At 47.5% G+C, this 20,423-nt stretch overlaps 1 protein-coding gene across 4 annotated transcripts in view; it reads right to left on the bottom strand.

Annotated features, from left to right (window-relative positions):
* Positions 1-20,423, bottom strand: part of SUSD4 (sushi domain containing 4) — a 108,981-nt gene that overhangs the window by 18,986 nt on the left and 69,572 nt on the right. For all 4 annotated transcript variants that reach the window (XM_031438430.2, XM_031438432.2, XM_064477275.1 and 1 more), the window contains 2 exons: positions 14,512-14,685; positions 10,624-10,812 (listed from right to left, as the gene is read on the bottom strand). In XM_031438430.2, coding sequence (XP_031294290.2) covers positions 10,624-10,812; positions 14,512-14,685 — 363 coding nt within the window. The remainder of the gene's footprint in view (positions 1-10,623; positions 10,813-14,511; positions 14,686-20,423) is intronic.

Here is a 20,423-nt window from a genome sequence, read left to right as displayed (position 1 = left end):
GGAGCCAGCTTCCAACTCCAATCTTCAGGTTTATTCCATGACTGGGGAGTCAACCCCAGCCCTGCCCCTCGCACCCAAGAGACATTCCATAAAGACCTGAGTGACAGCGACTGGCTTCAGAACCACTGGGTCCCCCAGGGTCTGAATCCGCCCCCAGACAGGCTGCCTGCCCGGGTGAGAGCTGAGGGGTGGGGGGCTTGGGAGAAGTTGCATCCGAGCCTGGTGGGACCCCACCTCTGAATGTGAGTGTGAGGTGAGGGAGGGGGTTAGGCACGTCCCCGCTGGTGTTCTCTTCTTGACTTGGTGGGAGAAACCGTTCCAGAATTCTGCCCCCTTTGTTCCCCTTGGGTGGGAATCACCTCTCTTCTTTGACATCAAGGTAGAATCTCTGCAATTAAATGAGGTGAAAAAAAAAAAAAAGGATAATTCTAGGAACCTAGGAGAGTTGGAGGGTTGATGGTCACGTGTTTCCAGCAAAACTAGCTAAAAAATCAAGGTGCTGGGCAGGGCGGGCGGGGGGTTAAGGCTGGTGAACAGCGGGACCTGGAGAGAGAGGATGAGGTGGAGGGAGGTTCAGGGCTGTCTGTCAGGTCAGGAGTCATAATTCAAGAGAAAAAGAGCCTCTAATGTCATAGCAGGGGGGCCTGAGAACTTGGTCCTATTTGAAAAATAGGAACAAGGTCTCTTGGTTTTCTTAGGACAGAAAGTCAGTGTTTCTGGATTCAATATAGAAAAAAAAAAAAAAGAATAATGAAGCTTTCTGATGCCCCGGCACAATCTACTCTTGAGTACAAGAGAGACGAGTGCCTGAGAAGAGGAAGATGCTACAGTGGCAATTACTTACTGTGTAAAAAAAAAGAGAGAAAAAAATTAAGCACAGTGATCCCGGAGAAATGCTGGTATGACACTCAGGCAACTATTTTCTGGTAATCACTCTGCTGCAATGTATGAACAGGACATGGAAATGGTATTAGAATAATTTACTATTGCTTGTGAACAATACATTACCAAGGCTGCTTGTTATTTTGCATTTTCCTCTAATAAAAACCCCGTTAGCATCGCAGGCAAGGTGGCTGTACTACAGACAGAGCCAGAGACAGGGATCTTCACTGCCAAGAAACAAAACAGGCGAGACGGTAACACACTAGCACGTGTGCCAAGAAGGTAGAACACACTTTCAGTTCACAAAGCGACCTCCACGTTCATTCAGACAGGGTTTCTCCCTAGCTAATGTCACTAACCCATGACAGGGGAAGGGCCTGAGATTTCCTCTTTCCCAGGCACAGGGAACACACCTGTCTTCAAAGGAAACTGAGGAGTCTTCGGGTTTTGAGAATAAGATAGAGAAATCCCATAAGACTGGCTGATGTAAACTGGGTCCCTAAAAAGCATTCTAAATTAGCTATCTAATACATCCTTCAAGGCTGAGAGTCTGAGGAGATGGGGGAAGTTTGTGGAACCAAATTGTTCCATTTCTCTGGTCTCAAGTTCCTAAGGAGGCAGAACTAGATGAATGATTTTCATACTTGACACTGGCAAGCTCTTTCTCCAAATAAATCTTAAGTGGGAACAGCAGATGTCATTAATGTAAACCAGGGCCGTTGGGGCTGGGGCAGCTGGAACAAAGCCACCTTGGACCCTCTTTGCTTCTTAGGGACCTCCCTGGGCCTCAGGGCCTTGTGGACAGGACAAAACCGCACGGCCAAGGATCTCCTAGCCTTGTATAAACCTCCTCCATTAGGTAGGGAAGAAGAGAGAAGGCATAGGATCAGATAAGCAGATCAAATAGAAGCCTCTCTCCGTGTCCCTGTGGGTAGAAGCCCCACTGCTACACTCAGTAAAGAGGAGAGAAAGAAAAGCCATCCATTGCTCTTTTCTTCGTTTTCTGCTGATTCCATTTCCTGCTGGAGTCAGCTGCTGGCAGGACCATGGGTGAGTCTGCAGGGAGCTTGAGAACCTAGGAGAGGGGGATGGAGACCCTGGCCCTGGCCAGCTGGTCTCTTCTGAACTGTGGGAGGCCTGGATGGGAAGGAACAAGGTCTCTTGGTTTTCTCAGGACAGAAAGGTTAATGTTTCTGGATTCAATATAGAAAAGAAGAAAAGAAAAGAAAAGAAAAGAAAAGAAAAGAATAATGAAGTTTCCTGATACCCCGGCACAATCTACTCTTGAGTACAAGAGAGACATGTGCCCGAGAAGTGGAAGATGCTACACTGGTAATTACTTATTGCATTAAAAAAAAAAAAAAAAAAAGGAGGGGGAGAGAGAGAAAATGAAGCACAGCAATCCAGTGGGTGACCAGCTGGTCAGTGATATTTTCACTCCATCTGAGGTGAGCAGGACTCGGATTCCTAACAGCAATGGCCCCACAGCGCTCAGTGCATCTCTGGTTGGTACCAGAGCCCCACCTGGGAAGGAGGGAGGGAAGGAGGGAAGGAAGGAAGGAAAATCCCCACACTGTCCACTATTAAATGCAGCGCAGCTCAAGCCAAATCCTCTAGTGTACTCTCCTCCTCCCTCCAAAACCTCCTGCATGACACAAATCCAGGTTGCAGGGAACTTTAACAGAGAAGGAAGTGGCCCATGAGCAGCTGAGCAGGGAGCCAGCAGGTGCAGGAGGGAGAGCACAGCTGGGGAGACAGGTCAGGGCTGGGTCTTCAGGATCTTTTCAATCCTGGCTCCGCAACTTACTCCCTGAGGCCATGCTCCTGGCCTGCCGCCTCTCAGTGAAGAGGGCAGAATAACACCTGGAGGTGTTTCGAGGCTAAATAAAGACAATAAATGAAGTGCCCGGTGTCAACGGTTAGGATGACCCCCAACAAACATCGATTTCCTCTCCCTGCTGATGAAGGCTCAACTGTGGGTCAACTGTGTGAATAGGAGCCTCAGGGAGACTGTCAGCAGTCAGGTCAGTCGTGTTGGGGGGAGCTCTCCCAGCCCCCCAGGCCTTTGCTGCTCCCAGAGCCAGCAGAGGACAGGGTGGCCTCTCTGAAACAGTGTGTTCTGGTTCAGAGCAGAGCCAAGGAATGTGGCGGCCAGAAAGTAGCCTCAGAGATCAGCTCTCGAAAAGGACTCCCCCGCTGGCAACAGGATTAGCACTCAGGCCCTAATTTCCAGCAGGCACTCTGGGTCCTATAGGTGCCTGGAAGAGCACTGTGGGTAGAAAGTGTGGGCTCAGGAGAGTGAGCAAGGTGACCCTGGGAAAGGGGGAGGCTGTCTGAGCCTCAGTGTCCTCACCTGCCGTTGGCACCACGATGCTCGTGAGGATGAGACCATATACCAAAGGTGCCTCCACACTGCCTGGCATGGAGCTGGCAGCCACAGATGGTTGAAGGGATCATAGGACAGTCTAGTTCTGACAGCTACATGCTGATGCATACACACACCCCGTGCGAGGGCAAGGAAGGCCGGGAGGAACGAGGGGCTTTCTGTCTTGGAGTTGCTTCCAGGAAGATGAAGCTCTGAATGCTGCTTCTCTCTGTTCAAGAACGTCGGTGAGGAAAGGAGGGGAGACCAAGCGGCCTGGGTCCCCCACATCAAGGCAGCCCGGTGGTACCAGAGCCAGGGTAAGGGGGTGGGAACCTCGGTGGCACTCCCAGGCCCCGAGGCCCTGCACAAACCCACTCAGCTCAGGCACTGCCAATTCATTTCTGAAAAGGAGGTGCCAGGGGTGGTGCACTGGCTGGGGGAAAGGTAAACCGGTGATGTCAAAGGCTTTCTAAGCTCTGAATTCTATCCAAAATCAACACCAATAAATCCTGCTGTGACTCGATTCTATCATTTCCCTCGATCGACTTAAAATTCAATACAGAAATTTCCAGCTAATTAAGGGATGCAATTCGCCACTCTGTAACTGAAGATGGCTGGCCAGGAGGGCAAGAGAGACTCAACTTTCCCGTGCTTGTCAGGTGAGATATGGCGCAGGGGGTGCACAGCTCCGTGGGAGAGTGTCTGACGCTGGTTTAGGGAATGACACAGCGACACTGGACCTCACCACAGACAATTCATTTACAGCAACCTTCCTTGCGCCAGGCCTGGACTCCTTTTCATGCTTTGAATTTTTCTTTTGTAAAATGGGAACAACCCTGGCACAGGGTAGGCTGTGATTAGACCTTTGAGTGTTGTCTCTGAGCCCCTGTGGAGGGGCTGTCACTGCTCTCCGGACCCAGGGCAGGTCTTCTGTGAGGAGGTCTGGATTTCTCTGCTGTCTTTCTGGTTCCTACACGGGATTCCCTTTGAAGTCCCGAGGCACTTCCGCGGGAAGGCAGGGCTCCTGGAAGGAGAAATGTGCCGCGTCTCTTCTCCCGGGCGCCTCTTGTACCAGAACAAAGCACGACGCAAAGGCGGTTAGGGAGCTGGGAACCCTCCACGTCCAAACTGGCTTTGAGTTTTGATCCCAGATTGGAACCTTTCAAGTCATTTTGCATTTGGCCAAACGGCTTTTCAGTTTCTTATTTGTCCTTTTCCTATATGAGGACGCAGACCTGAAAGGACCCCTGGGCACCAGCAGGTTCTTAGGAAACCTCGCTGCTGCATTCCCTGCAATTGACCCTGAAACTGATCAAACGCCCATCGTTTCCATGTGCGCTGTGACACGGATGGGAAGGAGGCAGAGGGGCATCACTTTGGGCATTCTGAGTTTGTGGACTGGTCGGATTTAAAAACAAAAACTTTTGGATGTTCAGCTTCTAATGAGGTCAGGTTTGCCTGTTCCTGGGAGAAACACCAGCCATGAGGCTGAAATAGCCTGTGGAAAGGCCAGCATAGGGGAAGCCACTGCCTCAGTCATGGATAATAAAACCTACGTCCCTACAGTTCCTGGAGTGATTTATTCCTCCGTTTGGGAAAAGCAAACACATAAGCACAATGAACTCTCCTGGGCCCTGGGTCCACGCTCACCGTCCTCCTGGGAGGACGTGTTCCCGCTGCCTTCCGAGTGGAGCCCGGGGGCAGAGCCAATCAAACAGAGTGAAAAGTGACTCACCAACCCCACCCTCTCCAGTCCCTTCAAAACCAGAGAGACCTCATCTAGAACCCATTCCAAGTGGCCTCAGAGCAGGTTACAATCTCCTCTACCACCAGAGGCTCTGGAAAACTTACAAATGGAATATTCAGAGCTGAAGCCCACCTGTCTAGAGAAAGAGCACACGGGGTGGGTGAGCCCAGGGCGCAGAGACCTTGCATCACTTGGTTGCTTCTGTATCCTCCTTACCTGGCAAAGTACACAGCATATGGACATAAAAAAAATGTTTACAGAACACATAAACAATCCCCCAGGCATTTATTTAAAGTTGCATATTCTACTGGTTTTGGTTTCTTTCTTTTCAGACTCTAACCTCACTAAATGTTTTGCTGGTCCTTTCTAGATGTGATCCTACCTTTTTCCCCAGAAGCTATTGAAAAAAGGACTTCTGGTTAACCGATCCAGTTCTCTAGTTTAACAGTTGGGAAACAGAAGAATCTCTCAGTGGGGAGGTCACAACCAAGGACTCAAAATTCCACGTTTTGGCATCAACCATCTGTCCTCCCAGCCCTTGCTTCCTGCCTCAGAGATGCAATAGTGTGATCTCTGCTGTTGTTAACCTGCCCCCAGGAATTTCTGTCAACAGATACCCAGCACGTGTTATTTCCAGGCCATTTGAAACCCTGAATGTGAACAGAATGTTCTGGATACTGAAGGCTTTTGGATGGTTCTTCCCTATGTAGACAAAGAGCCCTTTTTTTTTCTGCAGCCACCTGTACCCAGCATCCCTTGCAGCCCCAGCATCAGAGTGTCTCTGGGATTCTGGGCAGTTAGTACCACTTCCTAGATGTGTGTGTTAGCAGTCCGCCCTATAACCGTTCGTTGCACATTTGGTTCATTTGCTTATTTTTATGCCCCTCAATATCCTCCTCTACTCCACCTTCAAACCATTGGGCCAGCGCTCCACACACACACTGAGGCACGTTGCCTTGGCTAATGAGCTCTACAGAGCTTCAAAATGCACAGTCCTCCCACACGAGTGAGATAGTGAGACTTCTCTTTTCCCAAAGGCCAAGCAGAGACCAAAAACATGCTTCTGTCTGGTCTCCAGGGAAAAGAAACAAACAACAAAAAACTCGTACATCCCTGGATAGAAATTTTCATGTTACCATCGTGATACACCTACCAGAACTTTCCTTCCACCTGTTCCAAACGCATAAGCACGCTCGTGCCCCCTGGCAAAGGCAGCTGCGGGCACGGGCGGGCGCCAACTGTGACGACACTACTCTGAAGATAACGGGGTTTGTCATCTTGTTCTCCCCCTTAGACACCACACGCTTCAAAGTAAAGAATTACATCCTTTTCTTTCTTTGTAATTTCCCAGCGGCCAATTTGGTGTTGCTCTGTGCCTAGCAGGTGTCCAATAAACACTGCTGACAGCGTACTCCGGGTTCTGAGCACTTACAAATGAGAAAGTGCCCACGTTCACTGTCAAAGGGTTTTTATTTTTTTAAAGATTTCTTGGATTCAGTGTGTGTTTCTGTGTGTGTATAGGAGAGAAAGATGAGAGCCTCAGAGATGAAGACGGTCTGAGAATGGAAAACATTAAGATACACAGAGACAAGGCAAAGCGCCCACCGAGACCCACAGCGAGACAGACCAGCACATTGAAACCCAAGGGGCCCCTTCCAGGCTCAAATTTATATATTCATATATTTTAAAAATGACCTAGCCAACATTCTGATCCAAGATTTTGTGATTTCAGGTGTTTTACCCCCACCCCCTGGCTATGGGAAAACATACATGAGACTGGTGCGATGGCACAGGCCTTGAAACACATCACCCACACCTTCACACCGGCCTTGGAAGTTCTTGCCACCTTTGGTGAAGCTGCCAGAGCTTTTCTTTCCAAATTATAAACACCTTCATGAAGCCAGGCATCAATTACGGGGTTGCTGACAGGTAAGCGTGACAGCCACCACTCAATACTCGCGCCAGTGAAGCATACGCCAGTCCACCAGGGAGGGAGACGCCATGCGGCGGAAAAAGGCACGGCCAAGAGCTGGGAGTGTGGACAAGTCACGTCACCCTTCAGGGTGTCGGTCTCCTGGTCTGCGAAAGGAGACACAATTCCCGATCAGCCCATTGGCCGAAATGAGGCTCTGCTGTAACAGGATGAGTCGGTGGGGGCAGCAGGGAGGGCCATCTGCCACCCAGAGGGGGAGGGGGTGGTGGGCAGCAGGGCTTCCTTGGGACTCAGGGCCCCCGGCAGCTGGGAGGAGAACTAGACTAGATGGACAAATCTCTTGCTATGTGATAACTGTTTTAAATTTTTAAATGCTTTAAAAAATGGCTATAAAAATATCAAATTGCAAAGAAATCAGAACAAGACTTAGACTCTGCACCCTGATGATGAAGAGCACGAACTTGGAAGTGGCAAAGACCCGTGTTCGCGTCCCCTCTCCCCCACTTACCGGCTGTGTGTCCTCGGGTGAGTTACTGAGTCTTTAGAAAGCTGGCTTTGCTCATCAGTAAAACTGGATTAAAAACAGTACCTGTCTCACGAGGGCAACAGGAGGACTAAATGAAATACTGTGTCGAACGTTCTGACACATAGTGAGCTCTCAAGATTAACGGTAATTACTATTATTGTTCAGTATTTCCTCCCCTTATCTGGGATTCACCTTCTACAAACACAGTTAGAAGTCTGCAAGTAACCAAAATTGCATCTGAACAACCAAAATAGTGTCACGATGTATACGCATAAAAGCCTGGGTGCTGTATTCGCATAGTAACCCCCAGGTTCTCACTTATTTATTGTGATTTTATACACAATTCCAAGAGCAGTAATAATGACGGACACTTGACTGACCACCTACTGGGTACCTGCCACTTCCCTAAATGCGTTACGTTCGTTATCACACTGGATCCTCACAGTCCCACAAGGCAATTATAATCATCTCCCCCATTGTACAGATGAGGAAATGGAGGCTGACAGAAGCTAAGTGACTTGCCCCGGGTCAGAATGGTTAAGGATGTGAACCCAGCAAGTCTGATCCACACTCTTAATCAATACACCACAGCACTTCCATGACATCCTGGTGATCCAGTCTCCTGGCTCAGAGCGGGTTAGAAAAAGAGTTGAGGGGGTGGGAGGTACTGCAATGACAGGTACACTGACATCTGATAGACTGATGGATTCACAGGGAGACGGGAAAGGGAAGGAGACGCAAAGCTCCTGCAGAAAGGCTGCCACGGCACAGCTGCCCAGACCCAGTCAGCTCAGGGGTCAGAACCCCTTAACGTACTTCAGAGCCCCCGAGAAAATCACGATTCCACAGCACAGTGCAATCATTTTCACTCTGCCGTTAAGAAAAACCAAATTGTGTGCTGGAGAAAATGGGGGTAGGTGGGTAATGTGGGTGATATATTAAAGGGATGGTAGATCCCCTTGGGACAGTATATCTAGTTGAATACCCTTTGACCCTTTGACAATTTGCATAAATGAGGCACCATCTTTAGAAAAAGATGATACACAATTCAAGTAAGAGTTAAAGAGAAACCAACATCCAGGTGCATCTGGGTGTGTTTTCTGTGAATCCTTACCTTTTATTTTAACCTGCTGCTTAACTTAACCCAGTTTCTATCAAGTCTTAAGACAAATAAACCCTTTAGTCCTCTCTGTGCCTCTCTGTTTAAAATCATGCCTTTGGTGCCTTTAGCCAGGGTAGCATTTAAAGGTCTCACAAACTAACTGCATCAGAAAATTGAAAGGAACATGCGTTGAAAATAAAGATTTAAAGTATTTTTTTTTAAACCCAAGGTAAAAAGGTATTGAGTGGCCTTCTTGGCACAGGCAGCTGTCACCTGGACTTTCAGTGTCCTCCTAGGGATGGAGGAAAAGAGACCTGTGTTAACCATGAGACTCATGTCCAATCAGAAGCTGGTCACAGCTTCCTATTCATAACCTCAGCTCGCCGCCCCAGAAGTCGGATTTTGTTTTATGCCTATTCACATCATATTCCCTGAGTTTCATAAAAACTGCTTTTGAAGTCCCAAAATGAAGCTTATCAGAATAAAACTGCATGAAAGGCATTTAAACCAAACCTGAAAAGATTTCAAAACAGGCATTTCAAACGGATATAATCATCACAATGATACCTTTAACCAATCCTCTATTTCTGGTTATCTGAGCAGGGAGAAACCCCCAGGAACCAGAAAAGCCCCAGTTCACCAGCAACCCACACTCACCTCGCCTGCCAGCGGTGTCCAGGTAACACAGAAGCTGTTCTGGGTGGAAACAGAGGGGATCCCTTATCCTTCTAAGCTGGGATTGCCAGATTCGGTAAATAAAAATACTGGACACTCAATTATAGCTGAAGTTCAGATAAACAAAGAATAACTGTTTACCGTAAGTAAGTCCCATCCAATATTTAGGACGTGTTCACGTTACAAAATTAAGTGTTGTTTCTCTGAAGTTCAGATTTAACTGGGTGTCCTGTATTTCATCTGACATCTCTACTGTAGGCTCTGGTCCCCAAGGGGATGTGGGACAGGTGGGAAGTAGGCGCGAGTTGGGGCTCCACTTACCAGCCTAGGAGAACAGCAACACTGATGGCCCCGGCTGGCATTCTCGCCCCTTCGAGCACTAGGCTCCCTTTCTCTCCAAGGAGGCTGCATGGCTCCAGCCAACCCACTCCAATCCATGGTCTCCCTTAAGAAAGACACCTTCTCTGATCCCTCTGGCTGTCACCCCCCCAAGGCACATCTAACCTGACCTCGTCCCGCACTGAGATGTACACGTGGAGACAGGGCGTGTACGACTCGTTTGTAACAACATTCTGTTGTGTCTTGTTTCGTTTTCCAAGAAAGGCTGCAAATGGGCTTTGATTGGAGGTTCCTTTCATTTTTTTTTCTTTCCCCTTATAGACCCCCTCCCATCTACTATATCTAGATGCCAGGAAGTAAATCTGGGTTTGCTTCCCTCGATCATAATTTCAAGACCTGAATTAAAGCGAGGGCTGAGCCAGCATGTCCAACTCGCCTAGAAGTTTTTCTAAACTCTCCATCCATAGACTCTGTCTGATTCTCCTAATGGATGCCCCGATCCACTCACCACTTCATACCACTGATTAGTGATCTTTTGTGAACCACACTCAAAAATAATCACATGTATTTAACAAAAACAAGGAAGAAAGATATCCTGGTTTCAGGCTTCCAAGTGTGTGCTTGCAGCAAAACATTTACAGCTAAGCCATAAAATGCATGGAAATAGGGAGAAACACTGACACAACAATAAAGCGAGGGGTGAGATTAACGATGCTATAATACAATCTGTTTTCATTTGGTGCAGAGAAAATTAATTTTCGAAGACATTTCATTTAACTTTGCAATAATTTGCAGCTTAACCTTTGAAGCTAGAAACTTTTCTCTTTCATCCCCTTTAACCCTAAAGACGGGGGAAGCTGGTTTTATGTCTGGTTATAAGTATTGCTTCATGGCAGACGACCAGGCTCGCTGCCTCTGCTCGGGATGGAGGCACGCAATGGGTACTCAGGGAACAAAAGTTATTGCTGACTATAATTCTCAGCTCTTCACCTCCTACTGAAACGTCTACTTTAATAAGCCAAAACTCAACTTCCAAAAGAATAAGATGTGTTACCTTCCAGAGCAAGGCACCGGGGTGGGCTGGACGACCAGATAAGGTTGTGTAAGCACTCGAGATACTCCGACCCCTCGAGTTTGAATCCGGGAAAGCAGTGATAGGAGATCACGGTTCCCACTGGGAAGGAGGTCTGGAACTCAGAGATGTTCACGTAGCCGTTAGAAGAAGCGAGTGGTCTCAGGCAGCCTGTGACATGGGAAAGAAAAGGGAGGAGTCTCTCGCGGTCATCTTTGTACACCGAACTGACAAAGCATGATACGTCTTCAGGATTCTCCCACTGTGAATGTGGCATGGCCTCCAAGGACAGTGCACCTCGGTCTTTAATGCTCAGACCTCCTTATCTACGTACCTATTCTATTTGTAAAGCAGGTATTTGCTTTTATGGTTGCAAATGGCACCAAGAGAGTCAGACAAGTAGGGAAGGACTGAGGGAGGGTGCAGATGAGGATCGGGATGCCCCTAGCTGGTGGTTCCACCCCTGACTACAAGTTAGAATCGCCTGAGGAAATTTTTATAAACACCAATGCCCAGCCCTGTGCCCGAGGTCTGTGTACAGCCTGGGCATTCCTATCTTTTTCAAAGCTCCCCAAGGAATCTTAGTGCCATCAGAGCTGAGAACCTCGAAGATGCCACAGAGGAAAGAGACACCCCAATGGTTTCAGTGGTGGCGGTGGGCACCTTGAGAAGGTTAGAATGCAAACTGGGTCCCATGGCAGCGGATAATGGAAGACACCTGCCTAACATGGAGCAATGAAAGTTTTCAAAAATCTGCTTGTGTTTTACGTGAAACAGGAAAGTAATGTGCAGCGCAGTGGTTCTCAAATTTGAGAATAACCCAGAGAGAGGGCTTGTGGAACAGACTGCTGGGCCCCACGCCCAGAGCTTCTGATTCGGTAGGATCTGCACTGTGAAAGGTTTCTGGGCGCTGCTGCTGTGGCCGCAGGTCTGTGGGCCAGGCTTTGAGCAGCCCTGCAACGGCGAGTCTGCAGCAAGCACGGGATTCCACATGCTGAGTGGGAGTGAGACCTGGATCCCTACTTCGGTGAAACAGGAGCCGCCTTTCTGTCTTGGAGGCTGTGCAGCCGAGTGGAACGTTCCCGGGGCGCCCCATCCCACTCTGTGCAGCATCTGCTGTGATCAGGGAATTTCTTATTGGCTCCGGCAGTTTCACTGGAGGGAATAATGACCCTGCAGAGCTGGTGCTCTTCCCGGGGAGAACTAATTGCGTGTGAAGTAAATAATGTATAATGGAAATACCTACTTTCCCTTCCAATCACCAAGTACAAATGATAGCGCGCACACACTGCAGCAGATGATGGAGTGCTTCTCCTAGGCTGTTACATGTTATAAGCATCACAGGGCTTTGTGTTCAGCAAATTGCTCGGGTCAGAGCCCCAGAACGTGGTGTCTGTATCAGGGTGAGACCAGGGTGAGGCGGGGTACAGGACGCAGGGAGGCATCCGCTCTGGGGCCGGGTAAGTGCCGACCTGCACTGCTGTGTCCTGGTGTCCCCGCACACCCCACAGGCCCCGAAGATCCCTGCCCTGAACCGGCCACGCTCCGGATGGACCAGATTAAACGCTTAGCCACCCTTTCGGGCAGTCCTGACAGCCTTAAATGATTTTTTTTTTTTTCGGAACTGAAAACTGACAGTACTCATGGCAAAAGTGAACTGTATGGGGTAAGTTGGGAATCAGGAATAAACAGGATCAATAATTGATAAAAGAAAGGCAAGCAAGTTGACAGGAACAAGTGACTGTGTCAGAATCCCCTAAGCACGGTTCAAGTGAGGCAGCACAAACGGCTGAGCCCAGGCTCCCTCCAGGGAAGGAGTATGTTTCTCAGCTACCCACGTGGGTAAACTGCATTCCCTAAATAAAAACTAATTCTAACCCACAGGGAGCAGGAAGCATTGGGATGTGGCTCGGCTCTCTAAAACACAAAGTTTCCATGGAAAACATGGCCTTGGAACAGTACCCAACCCTCCGCAACCCCAAAAGGAGAGGGAAGAGGTTATAACACATGCAGCTAATCTGAGAAAGAATGCTATGCTCATTCTTGGTTGGAGACAGCCTGCCCTAAAAATACAGAAGAAAACTGGCTTCGACTCAGTAGTTTGATGTGATTTCTATCTGCACTTCTAGATAATGGAGGGATGGCTCCTTGAACTTCAGCCCCTGGATCTACAGGTGAAAAGCCACAGGATGAGATGTCACTCTAAGGCCAATTGTACGCCCCCAGGGGGCTCGAGAGGTGTCAGGCTGTGTAAGGCACCTTGCGCAGCGCCTGTGTGGGCAGGTGGCAAGGTGCCGGGGAGGAGGAGGGTCAGGGCCCAGGGCTCCAAGAAGGCAAGAAGGTGGGCTGTGGGTTGTATTGCTGTTGGAAGAAACATACCTCTTAGGAGCAGCCGGCCAGCTCTTCCGCGTTGCAGAAAACATCAAAGCTGTGTTTTGACTGAGCTTTCCTAAGGGGTGGTGGAGGGGCGGGGCAGGAGTGACCAGACAGGGCAGAGGAAAGCCAGCACCCGAACGTCCCACAATGACACCCCAGGATGCACATCACCAGAGGGCATTTAAAAAAAAATCATGGGGGCAAGAAGAACTCCTAAAGCAGCATCCTGTATTTAAGTGACATAAAAGGACACTGAAAGGGTGGAAGAACAGAAAGGAAAGTGGAAACTATGAAAGCAGGAAGTGGCTGCATACACCAGAAATCAACACAACACTGTAAACCAACTATACTTCAATTAAAAAAAAAAAAAGAAGTGGCTGGAGTCTGAAGTCATTTTCTTGGCCGTTACTCGGATCTCGCCACGGGACTGGAACGAATCAGTGGTTAATAAAGTCCATTTGAATGAACAGCCCCACCTAAAAGCCGGCTGCTGATTTTGTGGACAGTCTCTGAAAGTGTAACTAGATCACACATCTCCTTTAAAGATGTAATACTTCACACACTAAACAACACAGCAAGTTTCCGGGGAGAAACACAGGGGTGTGAGGACCAGGGGCTGCCTCTGCCTTCCTAATCCTAAAGCCTTTGTTTCTTCAAGGGGCCGTGACTCTTCAGCTCTCACATAAGGAAATGATTTATTTCCAACTCTGGGGCACACGAAGCAATATCAAAGTCTGCCAGTCGTGATTTCCAAGCATAAAGTTAACATCCGTCTCAACTTTAACATGCCAGTGCTTTTGGCGCAAATAAGATTGCTCGCCCACTCCCTAGAATTATGAATTATGCATGCGCTTCTTGGTCCTTCGGTCCAAGTCACATGTCAAAAAATAAAATCAGAATTAATGTGAACTCAAGGGCTTATTTTTCACAAACAGGGCCCTCTGTGTCGGCCCAGGCAAATTTTAAAAATGCAGGAGGATAAATATTCACCGTATGGTTTGGATAAAATTTGAATTTGATTATTTTTTTGCTCCTCATGCATTATAAAAAGGGATGACATTATTAAGAGAAAATAGCTTCTGTAAGATTGGCTTTAAATATATTCGCACCACTACTGAAATCAGTATAAATGCTCCGCTATTTCCATTAAATATACAATAGTTCATCATTGTGTTCACAGCCCAGTTACAAGGCTCCTAATTCTGAAGCTACTTTCGGTTTCTTAGAGTAAAGGAGACAACCCACATGCGAAAGAATAAGGTGTTTCCCATTTAAACTTTAAAGCAGGGTGTGCGGAGCTGGAGAGAGCCACAGACAGTGACATGATCCAAGAACAGAGCTTTGGTGACAAGACTGGGGTCCAGCCGAACCACGGGCATGCGTGGCTTTGTGTTTCCCTCTGTCACTGCTACCATTGTCCTAGAGAAATAAGTACACAATCTGCAATCAAGTCTGAAAGAAGAAAAGCTGAGAACCACGGCTTCCGCCCCATACCTTGACAGATGGGCAGATTGTCCCATGTTCCGTCATCGCGACATAAGGAAACCACGTTGTATAGGTCGGGGTAACGGATCTTGAAGCCTTCATGACACATGATGATTAGCTTATCTCCGTGTCTGTATGTCTTGTTATGAATCTCAGCATCTTCGATTTGTGGGATCCGGCAATCTGCAATTGCGTCAAGGGGAGACATTATTTTGGAAATTGAAAACAGTTGCGGTTCACAGCTTCACCAGACAGCTCTTATTTTCAGACCTGGTCTCAACCTACATGGCAATCTGATAAATGGTTCCTTACTTATCACTGGGCTCAGGTCCCAACGACAAGCAGCAGAACCTGCTTACAGAGAAACAGGAAGAGGGACCAAGGGCGCGGGCAGTCCGGGCACAAAAGGAGATTTGTTTCTTGCCTGAGACACTTCACATCATACAGTTAAGCTTGCAGACAATTTTGGAAAGAAGTGAAGAAAGTCAAAAGTTGGGGACTGACCTAAACTACCCATCTGGTTGCACACTTCGCCATCTCTGTGGCCCGTGCACAGCGTGACGCGGCCTGCTTGGCTGGTCTTGCCCAGTCAGGCTGCCACTTGTCTGTGTGGCGAGGGCCTCGGCCTGATAAGAAAATGTGCTTTGCAGAACAGCAGGGGGCTGAGCTGTGGTTGCATCTACTATTAGCATTTCCCATCCATCTTGTCTGTTTTTTAAAAGAATAAATAAAGCAGCACATACGATTGCCCATATCATAAAGGCCCAGAGGAAGCAGCTCTGCTTCCCCCTAAAAATGGAGTAAGAGCAGAATGCAGGTGGAGGGGAGGGGAAGGGGCAATGCGGGAGTCAGGAGGCGGGCGCTGGGGGAACAAGGCACCCGTGCAATAAAATGATTAAAAGATAAAATAAATTAATCAATTGTAACTATCTGCATCTAACTCCGTCTACGTCCAGTTTACCATATGGGCCACTCTGTGCTGTCGAGTTGGGATCTTGCTCCCCTGTCCCCTCCCCCTCAAAACACTTCCCATCTGGTTTAAGTCACCTTGGTCACCCTGTGTCTCTCTCCATCTCACATGGACACATCCCTGTCTAAAGTCTCTGATTTTACACGCATATGTGCTTATAAGCACGAGCTATTTATTTCTGCTTTTAGAGTCAGGGAGGCCCTGACTTACAGATGGGTTATATCCCCAGTTTGTTCCTTCTTAATTTTTTGAAACAAGGCAAAATTTAACAACAGCACTTTAATGATCATAGAAACTTCCCCCAGAAATTTCTCAGTGGGTTTCTCAGCCACTCCCCAAAGCCTCAAAGAGGCTGGAATAGTATCCAGCGCTGAGCCCTGGAACCCTCATGCAGGTGGCTGGCTGGCTGGCGGGTGGCTCTGGGGGCTGAGAATTTGGGTGTCTTTAAAAAGAGCGCATCCTAGGAGCTTTGATATGGGCCTGGGGCTGGGTTTACTGGGAGCAATCTGACAACAGACTCCAGAAAACAGAATTCTGACCTCCCAGGCAGAGGAGGACCCTGGCAGCTGGGAGTGAAGGGTTGGTGGCCATTCACTGTCTCCTGTGGGTCCACCTGGAGCCAAACGCTGGCAAGCCCTGCTCTGCCTTTAGCTCAGCCCTCGTCACCACAGTTAGCCTGAAAACAGGGACGGTGTCGCCACTTCCTCTGACATTCACTCCATGCCTCCAGACCTTTGTACACACCTGGCAAAGAAGAGGTGCTGAGCAGAGCCATGGGGGCCTTTGCCTGAGAGCACTGGCAGCCCACAGACCCAGAGAGGCTGATTAACGGGCTTGCGGGCAGCTCTAGCAGCTAAGCCTTCCCCCGGGGAAGCCCATCGTCAGCCCTTCCCTCGATTTCAGCAGAGTTGTGGCTGGAGAACTGGGTTCTGGTTTCAATTTTACCTCTCACTTTGGAGTTTCAGGCTCTGGAAAGAGGTTTTCTAGCTGTTCGTGTTTAACCCATAGTATTCCTACAAGAATAGCTGAAAAACTCCCAAATCAATCCCAGAATAATCGCGACTGGAGTCACAGATAATTGACAGCTCTTTGTCCACCACTGCTGCCTTCTTCTTAATGGAAAAATGTGAATTTCATTTTTTTTTCATTATCCCTATGCCGAAATTATTCACAGCAAATAAAAACACATTTATCAAGGCTCCCATCTGTAAAATCTGGGCTATAAGTAGATCCTGTGGCGGTGATTTATATGACTTAACAGCTATTTTCATGATTGACTTAAAACTTGTTCAAGAATTAACCAGTATACTGTGGGGGTGGCCAGCTAGTGGCAGTAAACTCAATGGATGGAAATATCCATTTGGACATGGTTACAGATGGACATGGTCTGACCAGGAGCAGAAGCACCCAAGCCTTGTGTCCACGGGTGGTTTCTCTGCATAGGGGTCTACAGTGTAGAATGCTTTGAACTTCTAATTAGAACTTCATGTTTCCATAAGCAGGAGTTGGGGCTGGTACAGAGCCCAAGACACAAGTTCAAAGGAAATTCACAGCCTCCCAAATCCCAGTAATGAAGTGTTCTGCTCAAAGAAGAGCCAGCACAGGCAGTGATGCAGGACCAATTTACTATGTGAGAGGATCCCCATTCCCTATGTCACCTGGGGAGTCTGAAGTTGGAGTTCAAGGTAGGGAGGTCAGGAGGGACCATGCCCTAGCCATAAGGACAAAACTCAAACACACCAGCTCTAAGAGCCTAAACTAAACCTTGACAGGAGAAAATACCAGACAGGGCCATTCTAATTTTTTTAATCCACCATGTCTGGCACCTAATCCCCCCATGACAGGACGGTGACATAGAAAGAAGGCATCTGGAATAAGCACCTGCCCCGACCAGTTATCGGTAGCAGTGAACAACTCTGGACCTTCCCTCTATGGGAAGAAATAAACCAGGATCTTCAGTATCTGCAAATAGTCATGTGATCCTCATTAATTCTAAAGTTTCAAATAGAAATAACATGATTTTCTATAGCACAATTGCATCCAGCCAACAGAAAGAATTTTTAAAAGCCACTTCCAAAATACTGTTACCAAGGACTGTGAAGAAAGGTCTATCAGTAACTGATTCTGTCACGTCGAATCAGGTCAACAGTCAAAACTTCTGTATACAGGGCATAAATGGGCACTTTGGAGATTTAACTTGAGAGATATCAAAAGCTTCCATTCCAGGAATCAACTTTCACCAGCCTACCGCTATTGTTATCACTGTATCCTGCTTCTAGTAACAATAAGGATTTCATATAGTAAATAAATGAGTGGATTAAAGGCCCTAAGGCGGTACCACACATTGATGCCTACCTACGAATGAACAGATCAGATCAGTTAGCGGAGCGCAGCGTCCTAAAGGATGGGGCAGGAAAGAATAAAAGGAGTTTTAAAGGATGTATTCCTTAGAATACGTTAGATTTACTTCCTTTAAAATGTTAGTTGATACGTGAAGACAAATCTGATTCCTTAAAAATGCCAAGTTTCAACCTCAGTGCCCAGTGAAGGGTTCCTAGGAGCATGGATAGGATACGTACTCAGAGAGTCACAATTTGTATTAGCATATTAAAGGCTCTGAAAGTCTTGCTGTAAAGAATTCTACTGGATCTTGTTTAAGGCAGCATTTGTAAAGCTGATTATTTATTCATCGGTTGGTCCATTCATTCACTGAGTCACCCAGCACTTCCTCCAGGCCCAGGACATCCTAGGTGCCAGGAATAGAGAAGTCAGGAATCCTACTCTTCTGGCATTCCCACGGAAGGAGCCTGCTAAAGGCAACTTATCAGGTAAGTGAGCTAGAAGATAACACGCAAGGATCACGGCTCTGATGGGCATATAACAAGGTAATATAATGGGGACTGGCTCAGGGACTCCTTTAATTTGGGCAGACAGGAAAGGCGCCTCTGAGGAAATGACACTAAGCTGAGATCTAATGACAAGAAGAATCCAATCATGTGTGGATCGGGGAGAAGAGTATTTCAGGCAGAAGGAACAGCTACTGCAAAGGCCGGGAAAGAGCCTCATGTCCTTAAACACACAAAAGAAGATCAGCGTGCCTGGAATATAGTGAGGGGGAGGGACATGGAGAGGCCAGATCACGTGGGGCCTTGTGGATGAGGGCAGGGGATTTGGTTTTATTTTGGTGTGATGGGCGCCTCCTGGAGCTTTCCTAGCATGGGCAGTGACCTGCTCTGTGTCATGTGGGTACGTGCAGTAAAAGATGAGCCTTGCCCAAGGGGAGTTTCGGCCTTTGCCCTCAGCTCCTGGGAAGTAGCCTCTAAACCCTTGGAACGTCCTACCTGAGATCAGTGTCTTTGTTCATCTGGAGCTTTTAAGCCATGCCAGATAGTCTGCTAACAGTGTGATTTGGGCTGGGGAAATCTGGTCCATGCAGTACTAGCTCAAATTTTAGAATAACTGGAGACACACAAGTGGCCAACCATGTCTACATGACCAAGCCCCAGTAAAGTCGCTGGCCTGCAAGCTTGGGTGAGCTCCTCTGGTTGTCAGTACTCCGTGTGTATTGACACATCTTGTTGCTGGGAGAACAGGCACTGTGTGTATAGCTCCACTGGGAGAGGACAACTGGAAGCTCATGCCTGGTGACTCCTGGACCCTGCCAGCCTCTCCCCTTGGCTGATTTTAATTTGCATCCTTTCACTGTAATAAACCACAATCGGGAGTCTCATCAGCCCTTCTAGTGAATTATTGAACCTGAGGAGGGCCTTGGGGACTTCCAAAATTGTAGCTGGAATCAGAAGTGAGAGTCTTGGGGACTCTTGAACTTGCATTTGGTTTCAGAGGTGATGGGGGTTTGGCAGTTCCCCAAACTTTGTACCATAGAATCCTTTTTTCACTTACTATCTACTAACATCCCCCAGCATCACTGTTCTGTATCAGGGCCCTCCCACGCCTCCACTATTCTACAGAACTATTGTTCCACGCAGCACTACTCAGAGAACACTGTCCTAACTTCCAGAGTTTACTCAGGATCAGGCTGAAGATGCTGAATGGAATCAACTGAGGCTGATGATGTCATCATTAACAAGCAACATATGGCAGAGAAAAACAGAGGCAGGAGTCAGTGCTGTTCAGAAAGGAGACAGCTGGTGAGAGGGGATGCTTCATCAAAAAAGAGGAACCACCATGTGGGTAGTTTTGCTTTGGGAGCAGAGCTAGCTCAGGCTGTTTCTTTCTTTTTTGTGAGATACTGACTCTTACAAAACCCGAAGAAGCATCAGAACAGGATACTCAAGAACTTGTGGCTCTTGGCTGAATGTTCATGTGGAATTACCATTAGGCCATGCTTAAACCACTGAGAAAAAGTCACACAGAAGAAAGTTGGACAGAGTAAAGTTATTATAAGTAAGCACGTTTCTTGTACTTAGTGTTTTTCTTTGACTTATAGGTTGGTATATTTTATTTATTTGCAGTTGACAAAGGCCATTAGTATCTGTGTTTTGTTATTTAAAGTATTTAGTTTTATATTTAATACTTGGGTAGTAATTCTTCATGGGTTCTTAGCTGTCCACTCGGAAGGACTAAGACTGTCATACATTTCTTGTAAGTATACACAGGACATTCATAAAAAGTGACCATACTTGGGCCATAAAAAATTCAACACATTTCTAAAGGCTGAAATTATAGAGCATGTTTTCTGGCCACAGTGAAATTAAAATAAAAAAATGAGTACAGTTCATCCCTCCGTATCCACAGGGTACTGGTTCTAAGTAAGACCTCCCCCTACCCTATGGTCCAAAATCAGCAGATGCTCAAGTCCCTTATACAAAACGGCAAAGTATTTGCATATAACCTACATATGTCCTCCTGTAGACTTCAAATCATCTCTAGATTATTTATAATACCCAATACAATGTAAATGATATGTAAATAGTTGCAAATAATAATG

This window comes from Camelus dromedarius, chromosome 21 (assembly GCF_036321535.1).
Source record: "Camelus dromedarius isolate mCamDro1 chromosome 21, mCamDro1.pat, whole genome shotgun sequence".
In the NCBI taxonomy this organism is placed as follows: domain Eukaryota; kingdom Metazoa; phylum Chordata; class Mammalia; order Artiodactyla; family Camelidae; genus Camelus; species Camelus dromedarius.
The sequence above is the reverse complement of the archived record's forward strand: the minus strand, read 5'-3'. Positions and strand labels throughout refer to the sequence as shown.